Here is a 17,360-nt window from a genome sequence, read left to right on the forward strand (position 1 = left end):
AATCTGCCAGCCCAAAAGAAAGAAGGAAAAGAAAATGCCAGGTGTGGCGGTGCACGGACTCCCAGCTGCTTGGGAGGGTAAGGGGAGCACCCAAATCCGAAGACAGCCTGAGGCCCTGGTTCAGTGACCAGCACACAGGGAGAGAAAGTGTGGTGTGCATGAGTCACAAACAGCGGGGCGTGGTGGGCATGCCTGTAATCCCAGCCCTCGGGAGGCTGAGGCAGAGGGACGCTGTGAGCTCGAGACCAGCCTGGGCTACGCAGTGAATTCCAGATCAGTCTCAACTACACAGTGAGACCCTGACTCAAAAATCAACAACAAACAAACCAACAGCTAATGAATACACGCAGTATTACAACTCACTATTAATTACTCAATGCCATATGAATCGATATAACAAGGCTGTTTTTATTTTTTTTAACCAAAGAAATCAACAACGGTTTAAAAACTATAGCTATCAGTCCAGATGGGGCTGGGCATGTGTGTGGCGTATCCCACTACTGGGGAGGGTGTAAAGAGTTAACAATTCTTGCCAGGGATTTAGCTCAGAGGTGCTGCCATGTGCCTCGAAAGTGCGCAGTCCAGAGTTCGATCGCCCGTACCCCCACCAAAAGAAAGTTAACACCTCTTGGGGAGGTGAACTGGCCTATTGAAAGCCTTCAATTGTGTACACCCTGAGGTGTACAATGAGGGCTGTGCCCAAAGGTGTAGCTTGAATCACACCTACTGCACTGCTGGTGGCAATACATAAAAACTGGAAGACAATCTAAGTGTCTGGTTACTGGTTACACCGGGCCTATGTGGCCATGAGGAACAGTGCCGTGAACTGTGGGATACAAACTCTATTGCAGGTCTGGTTACTACTTGAGACCGGGCAAGCAAGTACAACTGGGACGTGAGATCTCAGCAATCTGGACCAAAGCATTAATTTTATCCAACTTTTTCACTGTTGTTATTTTCAAGACAGGGTCTGCGCAGTCTGTGCTGGCCTTGAGCTTATTATATAGCCCAAGATGGCCTTGAATTGGGGACAATCCTCCTGCCTCAGCCTCCCAGATGCTAAGATTACAAGTGTGCACCACCATGCCCACCATAATTTTATTCAATTTTAAAAATAAATAAATCAAGTAGTCCTGGGCTGTAGCTCAGTGGTAGAAGAAGAGCAGCTTGACTTACACGTGGATGGTCCTGGGTTCGATGCCATGAAAAAGAAGTTGGAAAAAAAAAAAGTAGTATCTTTCATGTGTTTGAAAAATAAACAGCTTCTCCCTTCTCAATTTTTTTTTTTTTTTGTGGGGTACCGGGGATCGAACTCAGGCCCCTAAGCTTGCAAGGCAAGTGGTGGAACCACTGAGCTAAATCCCCGAACTCCTTCTCAATTATTTTTATCAGTGAATCTGAAACAAATACCCCAGCAGTATCCCCCTAAATACAGCCGAGGAAGGAACGAGGTACATGTCGGGTGGAGCTGGCCTTTCCCTGGAAGTGAATTTCCCCAGCTGGTGAAACGCACTCTCCCTTTCAGAGCCCAGCCTTTATTTTCGTAGAAGTCCTCTTAAAACAGCTGCAGGCTGGAGTTCATCTTCAAAATGTGGGTTCCTCAGCAGCAGCACACTCTTGTCCCACGCCAATGACCGCCGGCCAGCGAGTGCTCCCCACAAAGTGCTCCAAGTGCCCCTTGGCTCACATATCCTTTACCGTTTCTATTTTGTCCCTGTTACCAGGCTACCGGGTGTCTCTTGAACGTCTCAGACTATCTCCCCATTTCCTACGACTACCTTTAGATCAGGGGGATGACCTGATATTATTTCAAGTCAAGTCATGTCGGCCCTGCGTTGGCACCTAAAGGTTTCTGAGCATTTTGGGCTTGCTTCCTGGTGGCCCTACCCAGAGATAACTTTGTCAGATAATGGACCTTTCAGGTAAATCAGGCACTGCCGCAACATGAAACTATGAGCATGGTTAGCCACTGAAGCAAAAAACTGCCTGTATTTTTCCAATATTTTTGGCCTGAGTTGCTTAGTAATGCGCCACACCTGCTTTCTCAATTGCATAACCTAAAGACATTCACCGCTGTTTTTGAGGGGAGGACCCAGGAACTTACTATCCTCCTTCCCCACGAACACCCTCTGCAAAGTCAGTCGTGTTGCCTATACACTTCTGTGGAAGAAACTCAAGGAAATGAAAACCAAAATCCACACCAAACCACCACCTGCCATTCTCTATAAGCTGACAGCTCTGCTGCCTTCTGGGATGTGTTTTTGTTTTCTTTAGTTTTGTTTCTACCCGGTTTTCCAAGAAGGGTACACACGCTGGAAAACCTGTACAGAAAGTTCCCTGGAAGTGCTGAAGGGTGTGGCATTCAGCTGCTGGAGGTGCCCACAGCTCTTGCTTCCTGTGCCTTCCCCTCACCATGGCTGGGGTTAAGAGGCTAGAAAAACATGCCCAGGGTTGGGTCCTCCCCTCCACTCACAGAGGGGCCCTGGTACCATTCTCAGATCAAGGTGAGAATCAGGACACGGCCGCTTCTAGAAACCCAGAACTAAATTCAACAGGAACACTTCCTTCACAGACCCTCACCCCATCCCCTCAAAGGGCCAGAGAAAGGACCTGCTTAAGGCCACCAAGAGTTCCTAAAACCGGTCTCTCCAAAGCCCTGGGATTCCCAGATGCTCCCGGGCCCCAGTAGGATGAGGGTTTACAAACCACTGCACAGCTCATGCTGGCAAAGGCTACATAGGACACCCCGCAGTTCGCTGGAGAAGATGGGAACCAGAATGTCCCTGGGCCTCAAAAACAGCTCAGAAAACCTAATTACAGAAAAAAAATCAGTACTGTGATGAGTGAAGGGACGGGTAACACATATGGCTATAGAAGAAGTACAATTAAGAAGCTCCACGGACACCCATGGAAAGACCAGGGGGCACAACTTGGCGGCAATGGGCTGGCTGGGGGTTGCAGCCCCCAGAGTGGCTGACAGGCCCCTCAGCCCCAGGATCTCCCACCACCAGTGTCACTGCTTGCAAGAGAAGCCACATCTGACTGGCTTACCAAGTCAGAGAGGGAACACAGATGATCTGATGAGGAACGGGGAGGGAAAAAGCACAAACTCACGGACCGTGAGTGAGTGGGTGAGAAAAGAAAACCTCAGTGAGAGTAGAAATGAAGGCCGCCTCCACCTCAGGGAAGAGGAAAAACACCAAACTTCTGTCAGATTTTTTAATTTTTTCATATTTTTCTCCTTTGTTTCTAAAAGAAAAACGTAAAAATACAGACAAAAATGTGTTTATTATCTCCCTTCTCAAAAATGATGTGTTTGATCATAAGAAATTACACATAAAGCTACTGCCGACTCTTTTATACCAACTTTACTTATATTGCCTATAAAAAGTTCTTTAATAATTTTTTTTATCACGTGCCTACTTTCAGGTCAAAAAGATTAAGAAATGGGGAATTTGCCCTCTACAGACTCAGCACTATCTATGCATAATTTTGCTAAGAATTCATCCAAATGAGAGTATTTTCCAAATGTGATTTCCCTTTTTTCCTAATCTTGTGTTTTTATCAAAATGTTGAACTTGAGCCAGCTGCTATTCTGTAATCCTAAAACAGGGCATAGTTTTTAATACTGAAAAATTTGGTTCCATCACTCACACCCTTTCCGCAATATCATCCTTAAAGCTTAAAGAAAATCAAGAGCTCTATGCATCAGAAAGGAAAAACAGCTTTTCCTTTCCGGGGCACACGGTAGCAAGACGGCGATACAGATTTCCAAGAAGAGGAAGTTTGTCAGAGATGGATCTTCAAAGCTGAACCAAATGAGTTTCTTACTCTGGAGCTGGCTGAAGATGGCTTCTCTGGAGTTGAAATCCGAGTTACACCAACCAGGACAGCCACCAGGACACAGAATGCTCTTGGTGAGAAGGGCCGAAGGATCCGAGAATGGACTGCTGCAGTTCAGAAGAGGTTCGGCTTCCCTGAAGGCAGTGTCGAGCTTTATGCTGACAAAGTGCAACAAGAGGCCTGGGTGCCATCGCCCAGGCAGAATCTCTGCGTTACGAACTCCTAGGAGGGCTTGCTGTGTGGAGGGCCTGCTACGGTGTGCTGCGGTTCATCATGGAGAATGGAGCTGGAGGCTGTGAGGTTGTGGTGTCTGGGGAACTCCGAGGATGAAGCACAAAGTCCATGAAGTTTGTGGACGGCCTGATGACCCAGTGGGGACCCTGTTAACTGCTACGGTGACCCACTGTGCGCCATGTGCTGCTCAGACAGGTTGCGCTGGGTATCACGCTGCCCTGGGATCCGAGTGGTTAGCTCGGCCCCAAGAAGCCTCTACCTGACCGTGTGAGCTCTGTGGAACCCAAAGATGAGACTCTGCTCACCACTCCCACCTCAGAACAGAAGGGTGGGAAGGCAGAGCCACCTGCCAGACTCCAACCGGTCACTACAGGGTGTCCTCGGCAGCAATATCTGAAAATGGAGGCTGCTGCATGAAGACATTTACTAAAGCTTGTAAAAAGACACACAAACACACACACAAAGGAAGGACAATGACAGCAGTGAAAACGTGCTACCTAAAGAATGGTTTATACCACATACACTTTTTAGAACCAAGTTTATCAAAAGCAGCAATAATGCCTTAGCTTCTTCCAAACACAAAGACAAAGAAATTAGGAATAAGGTAGGTGCAGGACCTATGGCGCCTATCATTCTACCACTCTACTGTGTCCCTCTCTGTAACTCCCATATCGGCCTGCTCATTTGGGTGGAAAGATAAGCAAATCAAAGAGAAGCTGCGAGCCAGCAACTCCAGCAGATCGGAACAAAGAAAACAGCCCTGTAGGTTCAGCTACCGGGTTCTTAAGGCAGCAGAAAGGAGGAGAGAACTTCAAAATAGCCAAGACAGAGGTGTTCACTCAGACCAAGCTGCAGACAGAGGGAGAATCTCTGAAATTCCTTCCTCTGTCCGCTCAGTACAGGGTGAAGCATGATGTCTTCACTGGCTCCTGAGTAAACACAGCATGGCCTAATCCTGTTCAAAAATTAAACTGACCTTGAGGCCATGAAGTGATGTGAAATAAGCCAGTTACAAAAGGACAAACACTGGATAATTCCACTCAGGCAAGGTCTCCAGAGTGGTCCAACTGGTAGCAACAGAAAACAGAATGGTGAGGGCTGGGGTGAGGGGAGTGGGGAGCTACTGCTCACTGGATACAGAGCTACAGCTCCGTAGAAGGATGGTGGCGATGGTTACACAAAAAAAGCAAAGAGTGAATGCCACTGGACGGTACTTCATGTTATGGCTTCAAATGCTGAGTTCGATGCTATGTCTATTTTACCACGATTAAATTTTTAATGCAAAAAAAAATTTAAATGATCTTTGAAGACCTGAAGGGAAATAACCACCAACCACAAATTCTAAACCTAGAGAAGTATCTTTAAAGAATACAGGAAGAAGTCTTTGTAATAGGGGAGGATGGAGGGGGTGAAAGGAGGGCAGGGGCATGGGGGAAGAATGAGAACCAAGACCTGTCACACAAGGGTATGAGATCCCCTTGATGAATGTAACTGTACTGTATACTTAAAAAGTACCAATAAACATTTTTTAAAAACTGACAAATGTAATTAAAGAACAAACAGACAACAAAAAAAGAACACAGGTAGAGGAAAAGATTTCTCAGACCTAAAGAAGCTTTTAAAAATGTATGTGTAGAATGCAAAGTAATTTTACATAATATTGGGTTTCGATGTGGTGTTTTCCTGCACACACACAACATATTTGATCATATCCCTCCCCCATTTCCCTCCCTTACACTCCTCCCTCCCCCTTACTCCTTCTCTTGTCTAGTAAGTCTCCCTTCTGTTTTCATGTCCTCTTTTCCCAAAAAAAGAACTTTTAAGTGAGTTTAAAATTTTAAAAAATGAATCACAGGCCTGATTCAGCATGAACCCCAGGAAAAAGTATGCACAGACCCATGCTGCTTTTTCACTTCCTTTTTTTTTTGTACTGGAGATCGAACTCGGGTCCTTGTGCTTACAAGGCAGGCAGCGGCACCACTGAGCTAAATCCCCAGCCCACTTTTTCGCTTCCTAAGGGGGCCACATCCACCCGGACACTCTCCCCAGTCTGCTGTCTCCTTCACTGTTCTCTACTACACCATGCCCGAAAGTGAATACAGAATTCTGGGACCTCTCCTTGGACACTGTGATGGCACATGCCTCACCCTCGATCTGCACAACAAGAAAGCGAAAGGTAGAGCCAACAGCATACACGGCCACACCCTTAGTGTACACAAAGCTCTGGGCTCTGGGCTCCTGGCTCATAAACATCCAAGCTGAGATAGCCACTCTGACCAGCAATGAGCGACAGACACTGCACCAGCACAAATCCCTCACAAAATCCTGATGCACGTGTTTTCAGACACCAGATAATACACAGTGTATGCAGTGAGAGAAGGCACAGTCATGAGGTAAATGCCACCCTGCCCTGCCCTCACTCCGAGAGCCCTTTATGACTGTGGCAGTGAGCTCAAATCCAGGACAGCACGTCTGCTAAAGTAAGTAAGGGGTCACGGGCAGAACTAAGTCACATCTGCTGGGCAAGGCATTGCCATTAAGGAGGTGTTGGAGAAGGGTCCCAGAAGTTTAGAGCAGAGGGGGATTACAAAAGTCCCAGTGTGGTGGATGGGCTACAAAGGCATGCAGGAGAAAATCACCCAGGCCTTCATAGAGCTGGTGCTACGAACGGAGATGCTAAAGGTCTGGCACAAAAGAATCAAGGAATGGGAACTGTCACCCACCAGCAGGGTGCAGACACTGAACTCAAGTATGGCTAATAAGCCTGTCAAACAGCCGAAATGCCAAAAAGACCAGGCCTTCCAATCAAAGACCACTCCCCAAAGAAATGATCCTCAAAAGCAGGGCAATTCTGCCACCCAGGGGACATGGGACAATTTCTGCAACCAAGCTAACTGTTAGGACCAGGGGTTGCTGTTGACACCTGGGAAGAAGGAGCCTTGGGTGCTGTTCAACATCCTACAATGCAGAAGACAGCTCCCACAAGCAGGAATTCTCCAGTGGAAACTGCCAAAGATAAACTTACTCTACAATTTCCTAGAAAAAATAAAACCAAGCCCCACGGGATTCACAAAGGACTTAGGGTTTAAGGTTTGAATCCCACCACATTAGATGGGCTTGGGAAACACACTGGATTTTAAAGTTCTGCCCTACCAAAGTCCCCACAAGTTCAAAGTGATTGGCTAATAGTGAAGATGCCTATTCCTGCAAAATTCAACACTCTTCAGAATGCAGACCTGCAGTGTAGTCCTTAAACTATCTAATTTACAATTTAAAAATCTTAACAGGAAATCACAGCTCATAAGCACAAAAGCAATTTTTTTGTTTTGTTTTGTTTCTACCAGGGATCGAACTCAGGACCTTGCAATTGTGAGACACTGAGCGAAATCCCCTGCCCAGCAGTCTTTATAATAAAAAGCAACCCCCACCCCCAAAAACACAAACCATAATAATAAAAAAAGCAAACCTAGCCTTCATCGGAGCAGACTGGTGAGAACCACCCAGCCACACAGGCAGAGCTGCAGCATCCCTCCCCCTACCCACTCTTGGGCCTCCTGGCTGTGCTGGTACCTGGATCCAAACTGCAGAGCCACAGGGGGTCATAAAGGTCATTTTACTGAGCTCCGGAAGACAGAACGGAAGTGAACAACTGCAATAAAGGCACATCAGGCCTCTGTGGTAAGTTGGAGGGATCACCACATTCCATCAGAACTTGGCCTATCTTCAGGGGAAGGGCAGCAGGAACCTGCAGTAGAACCTTGCAGAGTTCAACCCTGCAGGAGGTCAGGGAGCTCAACTCGGGCCTTGCAGCCAGAATTCAGCCTGAATCTCAGGGGTCTGCCATTGGCTTTCTGAGACTAATGGACTCAGATCTGCACATTGCTGCCCACATTATCTATTGTGACAGCAGAGATATACTCTGAAAGAGGCTCTTCAAATTGTTTGCTTACTTTTCCTCATATTTTTAATTTTAAAATTTTATTTTTCCCATTCCGCAAATTCTTTCTTTTTTTTCCCACTCAGTCTCTTGCTCCCCCATGTTATTCTTCATCTCCCTTTTTGTTCCTATTCCTGCCCTAATTTGGATTTCTTCTTTTTCTTTTCTTCTCTCTTTTTCCTCCACTCAGTTGTCATTAGTTTTAAAGGAAAGTGAGTACAATTTATAGCTTCCCTATTACTGTTAAGTTGTTCTATTCTTTTTTTTTTTTTTTTTTTTTTTTTTTTTTGAGGCAGGGTCTCACTATGTAGTTGAGACTGACCTGGAACTCACTTTGTAGCCCAGGCTGGTCTTGAACTCACAGCAATCCTCCTGCCTCAGCCTCCCGAGTGCTGGGATTGCAGACATGCACCACCACACCCGGCAAATTGTTCTATTCTTGTCTTTTTTTTTTTTGCACTCTGTCTTTCCCTCTTGTCTTCAACAGTTTCCTAGAGTTTGCATGATCATCCTGTGTCCTCTGGCTTCACCTGAAACCTTCTCCTATTCTTCTACCTATCTATTCCTCTCCTCCAACTCCTTCTAAGTCCCCATCCTGAAGGGTAAAGTTGCTATATTGAAGAGTTTATTCACTGTAAACATATTTTGGGCTGGTCCTCGATTTTGACTTAATTCACATGGTTAAAGGTGATGGATTAGTAGCTACCACAAATGGTCAACTTCTAAATTGTGCTTGATGCTATTGTGTTGCTGATTGTATCAATTGGGCTAAAGGGTTGTGACTGATTTAATGAGTTGTCCTTTCTGATATTATGAAAATGAGAGTGTCTCTGAGTCGTTAGAGACTGAAAACCTAAAGAGCAGCTATATCAGGAAGATCAAAGTACTAACCCAGGAATTAAAACAAGGACGGACCAACAACGAAAATAAAAATGAGAAAACACTTAAGCAAGGAACAAATACAGACTTCCAGTTCACCAACGGCAAATTCTAAGGAAAATAAGGTGGAAAAGTCTGACAATCAACCACCAGAACACCCGGAACTCATAGCCAGGAAGTACAGAATAGATCAATCAGGCTCTAGAAAAATTCAAAACAGAAATAATTTCCCAGATAACCATGGAGATGGTGAGCAAAATAAAAGACATGATTGGAGACTCTAGAACAGAAACAGATTTTAAAAAACCAGATGAGCTCAGGACCAGGATAGAAGCCATGAAAGCCCAGCATAGGAAAGAAATAGAAACCATGAATGCCCAACATAAGAAAGAAATGGAATCCATGAAACAGATTCAAACAGATATCCAGGAGATTGAAAACTCTATTGAAAGCATTCATAGCAGAATGAACGAATGAAGACAGAATTTCAGATATAGAAGATAGGATTGCAGTCAGTGACCATAAAAAGATAGATCTCTTAAAAACAGTAAGGGATCATGAGAAATCTATCCAATAGCTCCTAGATAATGCAAAAAAGAACAACATAAGACTGATAGGAATCCACAAAGTAGCAGCATTAATGACAGAAAACTTCCCAGAGGGTAAGAATTTGACATGCATTTAAGTGAGGTAATATAGGGCTCCAATTAGCCATAATTTAAAAAAATCTACACCTAGACATATAATAGTCAAGATCCAAGAAATCCAACAGAAGAACAAGATACTACAAGCAGTAAGAGAAAAAGAAACAAATCACATGCAAAGGAAAGCCCATCAGAATCACAGCAGACTTTTCAACACAAACCCCCAGGTCAAGGAGAGCCTGGAGTGAGGTATTTCAAGCCCTAAGAGAAAACAACCTCCAACCTACACTGATGTATACTGCAAAACTATCTTTCAAAATGGATGGGGAAATAAGATACTTCCATGACAAAGAACACCTGAGAAACTTCATGAATACCAAACCAGAACTATAAGCAACTCTCAACAATATCCTAGAAAAAGACAACGAAGGTCACAACACCATGAGGCCCAACAGAGCAAATCAATTAGGCAAAGCAAGAAACTAAAGGAAGAGGGGGGAAAATTAAAAAGAGCCAACAACAGGACAATAACATGACAATGATGTCAATAAAAGCAAACCCAAAAGGGCACAGATAATGGATTTTAAAATGCCTAAGGAATTTTTTTTTCGGGTGGGTACCAGGAATCAAACTTGAACCCTTGTGCTTGCGGGGCAGAGGAACCACTGAGCCAAATCCTCAGCCCTTAAGGAATTTCTTATAAATCTGTTCTAAGAGTTGAAGGAAAATATGTTCCAATAATTAAGGGCAACTATGAATAAAGGTGAAGATTCTCCACATGAAAGTGCAAAATATTTTTTAAAAAGAGCCCACTTGAATTGAAAAGATCAACACTGAAATGGGAATAAAATCACTGACTGACCTTAGTAGCAGTTTAAAGATAACAAGTGAATATAAGTGAAAACAACTTAGATGCCTGTTATGGCTGGTACCTAGATGTCCCCCACAAAACCTCATGGGCTCATAGCTTAGGGCTTTTCTGAGCTGGCTGGACCCCAGGCTAGGGTATATGATGCTGAGATTAAGGGCATGTGGTACTAAATTAGTCCACTGATTGGAATTAATGTAGTTCTGGGTTTGGATAATGGAAACCCCACCTCGGGTGTGGGTGTCACCAATCAATAGGCTTATTATAGCCTTGATACAACATAAAGGAAGCAGGCTTGAGGCTTGCTGCCTACTGCCTGCCACGCCAGAAATACTAGAGTCTAGGATGTCCCTCTTTCACATTGCCCCACCTTAGAGGCAGCTGGCTATGGAATGAAACCTCTACAAATTGTGAGCTGAAATAAACCTTTCCTTCCTTAACTTGTGGGTGTTAAATATTGTATCTGAGCCTGTAAGATGATTTTAAATGGTCTAACAAATTCAGGAAGGAGAAGAGCATAAGAATAAGTCAGGAAAAAATTACAAAAGAAATATTAGCCAAACATTTCCCAAATCTTATGATAATCTAATTAAAAGTTCAAAAAGTTCAGCAAATCCCCAAGAACCATAAATTCAAATTAAATCATATCTAGGATTATTATTATCAATCTCCAAAAAAATTGTAGAAAAGTAAAAAAAATTAAAGCATAAACCAGAAAATGTAGAAATATTGCATATAGGGAACAAAGGTATAAATGATCAGAACTGAGGAAGGCCATATGAAAATTAGACACCCATAGTCCTCAAAGTATGGCCCATAGGCTATGGACCCATAATTCAGTATGTGACAAGCATATCCTTCAAAACAGAGTTTATCCCCAGCATTTCTTTATTACAGGAAATGGAGAAGGAGCTTTCAGGCTGGAAAGAAATTGTACTCAATGGAAAACCAGAGGTACAGAAATGAAGAGCATTAAGAACAGTAATTGGGTAGGTAAATAAAAAAACAATTTTTATCCTTTGTGAAAAAGAAACACGTACAGCAAAGAAACACAGAGACACAACATCACGAGTCATGGATGAAGTGAAAATTAACACCAAAATGACACACTACATTAAGTATTTAACGTACTACAGACACTTAGAGAAGTCATACAACAATTTCTTCTCAAGTTGAATATATTCATGATATGCCCCACAAACCATACTCCTAGGTTTCTATTTAAAAGAAATAAAAACCTGTCTCCACCAAAAGATGTACACATGACTACTCTTAGCAGTTTTGCTTCTAACCACCAAGACCTAGAAAAGAGCCAAAACTCCAACACTGACTAAATGCATAAACGGGGATGTTGTCATATGAAGAAACTCTAGAATCGGCAATTAAAAACTAGCTATTCACCCACATGACAGGATAGGATAATCTCAAACACTCTTGTAAGGAGGAGAAGCTAGTCCAAAGCTACATACTGTGTAATTCCAGTTGTGAGTTTCTGGAAGTAACAAAGTGCATCTGTGATGACAGAGCTTTCATCAGCTGTGGTCTAGAGCAAGGATGGGAAGGGAAGATGGAACCGGCAGAAAGGGACATTCTGAGCAACACCGGTGAGAAGTATGCCTGGACCTGCGCATGTCAAACTCAAACACTTACAGTATGTGCCTGTTATGTAGATAAACTACTCTCTTAAACTGACTACATAGTCAAAAGAAACAGCATCTTAGTTCTACAAAAACAGGGCTGTTGCTATTAAATGGCATTTCACACATCCAAGACACGAATGCTTTACTAGGTACATTAACTTTTGGTATGCGCAAGAATTTCTGTTTTAATCTTGTGGGGAATTTTTGCAAAGCAAGCAGTTGTAACTGATTTGCTTTGTTTGAGGCTATTAGTAGCGAACACCTACTAACTGGGTGCTACGCAGTCTGCCTCCAGGGGGCACCACTCCTGTTGTCCTTGTCCCTGGAGCAACAGGAGGCACTGCCCTCCCAAACAACCCCTGTAAAGAATAACAACAAAAAGCTCATCTGAGGATAACATTTGGTATAAGCAGCTCAAAACAGGCCAAGGATGTGCACCGTGTACATCAAAGGCCAGGACGACACCTTCCACCCCACTCCTACCCAACACAGACACATACAGTCCCTGTGAAGGACTATCAGCGACACCAGCAAGGTGCCAAGAGTAAAGTCAACATAATGGCAACATGTACTCTCTGTGCATGAAAAGACTGCAACTGCATAAAACAATGCTGGTGGACAAAGATCGTTAGGGAATCTGTAAATACAATGGTCGTTGTTTTAGGATGATGGGATTTGGGATATTTCCCCCCCCAAATATTTGGAAGAACAATAGTAAGCCAAAAAATAAAAATAAAAATAATGCTTAAGGAGCTTCCCATGTCCCGGCACTGACTGCCTTTGTGATCCCTTTCAAGACTCTGACTACCTAACTGCAACTTTTACCCCTTCAAAGACCTCTGCCATTTTAAGAGACCACCACTGACACCGCCAATCCAAGTAAGAGACGGTCATAGTTCATCGACACTTCTCCTCAGTCTTTAAATTAAACAGAAAAATCAGTGATTAAGAAGGAATATAAAACGGTACAACTGCTGCAGCAAACTGTACAGCAGTTCTGCACACACACACACACACACACACACACACACACACACAATTAAAGCCAGAATCACTACCACGTGATCCAACAATTCCAGTTCTGGGCATATATCCAAAAGAAATGAACATAGGGACTCAAACAGATACCTGTGCACTCCCGTTCACAGCAGCACAGCTCACAACGGTTCAAAGACAGAAACAACCCCCTAAATGCCCATCAACAGATGAAAGGAAAGCAAAACGCGGCATATCTACACATCACGTATTACTCGGTTTGCAAAGAAATTAAACTGTGACATGCGCTACAACATGATAAACCCCGAAGGCTCCGTGCGACATGGAATAATCCACCCAGAAAGGGACAAAGACCGTATGACTCCACTGGCAAGAGGAATCGACAGCAGTCAGTCATCAACAGGAAGCAGAATGGCAAAGACTGTCTGAAGAAGAGAATGTGGAGTCCTCGTTTAATGAGTACAGAGTCACAGCTTGGGAAGATGGAGGGATTCCGGTGGTGGATGCTGGAGATGGACGCAGAGCAATGTGAATGTATTTAATGTCACTGGACTGTACGATTAGAAACGCAAAAGGAAAATTTTATGTTGTGACTATTTTACCACAATACAAAAATAATGATCATAAGTCAAAACCAATTTGAGGGCCGGGGATTTAGCTCAGCGGTTTGGTGGCCTGCCTTGCAAGCACAAAGTCCCGAGTTCAATCCCAGTACCAAAAAAAAAAAAAAAAAGAAAGAAAGAAAGTAGTCAAAACTAATTAGTATCAAAGCTGTGGAAAAAAAAGCCATGTTATATATGACACGTCCCACAGGATCATTGAACACCACAAACTACGATGACAGTGGCCATTCCACTGATGACACCCAAGCTGGCTTCTCCCGGGACCAGGGATCAGACGGTGAGGCTGGAGCCTTTCAAGAAGCCTTCGGAGCTGCACCACAGCACCGACTCTGCTCTGACAAAGCAGCACGCCCATGTCCTGTTTCTTTACCTTGGCAGGTTTTCAGATACAAGGCAGGCAAGAGGAAGTCATCTTTCCCACATTACTGAAATTTCAGGTTAAGTCTATGCTTTAACCCAAGCAATTTTGACTTTGTAAAGAGTCAATTCTTTCAGGGAAATCAAACTGGCAAATTAATACCTTGGGGAAATGTTTACATTCTGGTAAGCAAATCTGCCGAGCTAGATCAGCTTTCCCCAAGGCTCAGGCGTCAGTGGAAAACAGGAAGAAAAACAGGGGACCAACTACTCACCTGTACAAGGCTTTGTTTGATAGAACTGACACCTCACACCTGACTCGAGTGACAGGTGTGTCTACAGTGGAGGGTTCATGAAGTTTCCTACTCAGTGGGATTAAGTAGGATCCACAACAGTGGTGCAAACCTACAGCACGTGTATTGTGTTTGTCTTTCAAGACAAAAGACGTTATTGTATGAGTTATTTTTTCTAAACTAAAACCTCAGGTTTAATTGTAGTGTGGGGACTTTGGATAAGCAAGTGGGTTTTGGGTTGCAGCCTGGGCACTCAGTCTCTAATAAAACATTCACCATCACTGATCTAGAAAGACAAAACTGCTCAATGTATAGAGAAACCTAAGTATCCTTCCAAAAGGTAGAAGAGAAAGCAACAGACTAACGGTGACAAATCCAAGGCCCCTTTTAAAGTGTACAGACACTTTCAGCATTTCCATGTGACAGACAAGGAAACTGGGTGTATTTTACCATAGCTGCCACCAGTCATAAGATGCCACGTGACCCCAAGAAGACTAATAAAGACTGCTCAAGGGCCAGCGATTTAGCTCAGTGGTTCCGCTCCCTGCCTCACAAGCCCAAGGTCCCAAGTTCCCCAGGCACAAAAAAAAAAGACTGCTCAAAGGGGAACAGGAAGAAAATATCAGCCAAGAAAATGATCCACAATAAACAGAAGCTCTGGATAAGTCGAGGGAGGTAAAACAAGCAATCCTATAGATTGTTTGATCTTGAGCTTTATCTGTAATGACTTTTCAAAATTTTCTAAATAGAAATACATACAGACAGGAAAAAGAGAGATCCAGGATGGAGTTTACAAAGAGTTCTTCATCTTCTGACACACATTAGCTCTGCAGCAACTCCTTTTTAAGGATAATACCTGAAACTCTAGTGCCTGTGTAACCGTTAAGATCAGGGCAAACTACAGGGCATTTTATGGCATTTATTGACCAAAAAAGCAAAACAAATCAAGCCTTAGCATTATAGCTACAGTAAAAGGAAAGGAAATGAGTTATGAAAACTTAATCTAAATGACAAACAACATGAAAAACTGTAAATTCTCTCAAATTACTAAATTAATCTAAAATTAAAAGTAGCATCCCAAACATTCAACCCCTTCCTTAAATACCATTAAAAACAACAACTAGCTTTAGCTCTTTAACGAAAGGCTTTGTTTGACATAGATTGCAATTATATTTTTCTTTAGAAGACAAAATTACATCAAACATAATTAAAAATATAATTTCTTCTTCAAATTCATTTCTCTCCTAGATTTAATTTTATAAATCGGATTTCATTAATGTTCACTTTTGTATGTTTATTAATTCTATGATTACTTTGGGTTTTTAATCAATTAAAGTTTTAATTAAAAAGTTTTCCCATAAATATGAGACTTTGCTATGAAAAGACCATAAAATCACTCGGGAGGGAGACTGAGGCAGAAGGATCACTGTGAGTTTGAGACCAGCCTGTGCTACATAGTGAGTTCCAGGTCAGTTTCAACTACATAGTGAGACCTTGTCTCAAATAACAAAAAAAAAGACTATAAAATCAACCTGGCATTTACTTTTTAACTAATTTCATTATGCAAATACTTCTCCAGTATGGCTTAAATGATTCAGTTTACAGTGAGCTACATACCCTTGTTCGTAGCAGCACAATTCCTAACAGCCTACATATCCATCAACAGATGAGTGGATAAAGAAAGTGTGGTATCTGCACAGGGGAGCACTGCTCTGACATAAAGAAGGATAAACTTGAGTTATTTGTAGGATGAACCCTGAGACTACAGTGTTAACTGAAATGAATCAAACAAACAAGGTTAAAGAATGCATGTTTTCTCTTACATGAGGGACCCAAATTATAAATAAAGACCAAAGTAAAAAATAATAGGAAGTAGGGAGACAGATCTTTCTCTATGGGAAAGAAGATCAAGAGACAGAGGGAGGGTGGAAGAAGGAATGAAGATGTGTTGTGTACGTGAACCAAATGCACACAAGGAACGTAAACATTACACACTGCAAAACACATACTAATAAAAAAAAGGTTCTAGTTACATAACTCAATTTACATGCAACTTTCCCAGAGTGCTCCTGATGCTTCTGGTGAAATACACACTCTCAGGCTGAAGTCACTTACCTTCCGATAAATCATGTGGCACATGGCTACCCGCAACCTCATCCCCGCACACTGAACGTGGTAAAAGTATAAATGGTGCAGTATGGCCAGAAACAGCGTGCAGAAAGTCAGCACCGAGGCGTACCCGTACGCTCTGTACAAGGCCACAGAATCAGTGGGATCATGATTTTCAAAATAACTAATAACTTTCCCCAAAAATAAGGGCTGGATTACTTTGGTGCCTTCCTAAAAGAAGAAAAAAGAAGTATTCATTAGTCTTTTTCTCAACACAGGCTGCACTTTTATTAGCACCTTAAAAAGGCATTTATGATGAAGTGTGACATTCAACATAAATGTAAAAGAAACACAGGACTGTTTTCCCCTTTAAAACAGATGGTAGTTTTAACCTAAAGAAAACTATAAGCTCAAGGACAATAAAGTTATAGGACGCTGTATTTGGTACACTCTGGATGCTCAAAAATTATTACAACCAGGGTTTAAAACACATTTTGCAATCTACCAAATAAGTCTTGGTCTAGAATGAATAAGGAAAAAAGCAGCCAAAGAGGAGAATGGTAATATTTGCTTCACCTGGACAGCCCAGCTGATGACCTGCCTGTTTCCTCGGAATTCTCACTGTCCAGGTCTACAGGGATACAAGGGAGGCTCAGCCATCTCTTCCCACTAGCTGAGCCTTTATCAACAGAGATATGGAACCCTCACAGATCAGAAAAAAGAACCTGCCAATTCTTCCCAGCCCAAACTCCACCCATGGCAGAGCCAGGAGCAGGGGCTCCAGGCTTACAACATCCCCAGCACTGAGTCCCAGGGGTGCAGCTTCTAAGGTTCCACCCCCTCTGAACAAGATACAGGGGGAAAGAAATCTCTTCCCCAAGGTTGAAGGCAGAGCAACACCACAACAGCACTTGGGCATCCCTGACTTTTTCCCAGG

General features: G+C 43.0%; 1 protein-coding gene and 1 pseudogene across 5 annotated transcripts in view; one reads left to right on the forward strand and one right to left on the reverse strand.

Annotated features, from left to right (window-relative positions):
* The window catches only part of Abcc4 (ATP binding cassette subfamily C member 4), a 216,336-nt gene that overhangs the window by 161,479 nt on the left and 37,497 nt on the right, over nucleotides 1-17,360 (reverse strand). For 4 of the 5 annotated variants that reach the window (XM_010630726.3, XM_010630733.3, XM_010630742.3 and 1 more), the window contains exon 4: nucleotides 16,430-16,654. The exons of the other annotated variant lie outside the window; for it this stretch is intronic. In XM_010630726.3, the coding sequence (XP_010629028.1) occupies nucleotides 16,430-16,654 (225 nt within the window). The remainder of the gene's footprint in view (nucleotides 1-16,429; nucleotides 16,655-17,360) is intronic. 5 annotated transcript variants of the gene reach the window in all.
* Nucleotides 1,822-5,143, forward strand: LOC104866757 (annotated as a pseudogene).

The sequence above is a fragment of the Fukomys damarensis genome, unplaced genomic scaffold (assembly GCF_012274545.1).
Source record: "Fukomys damarensis isolate Sample0158 unplaced genomic scaffold, DMR_v1.0_HiC HiC_scaffold_6, whole genome shotgun sequence".
NCBI classification, from domain to species: Eukaryota; Metazoa; Chordata; class Mammalia; order Rodentia; family Bathyergidae; genus Fukomys; species Fukomys damarensis.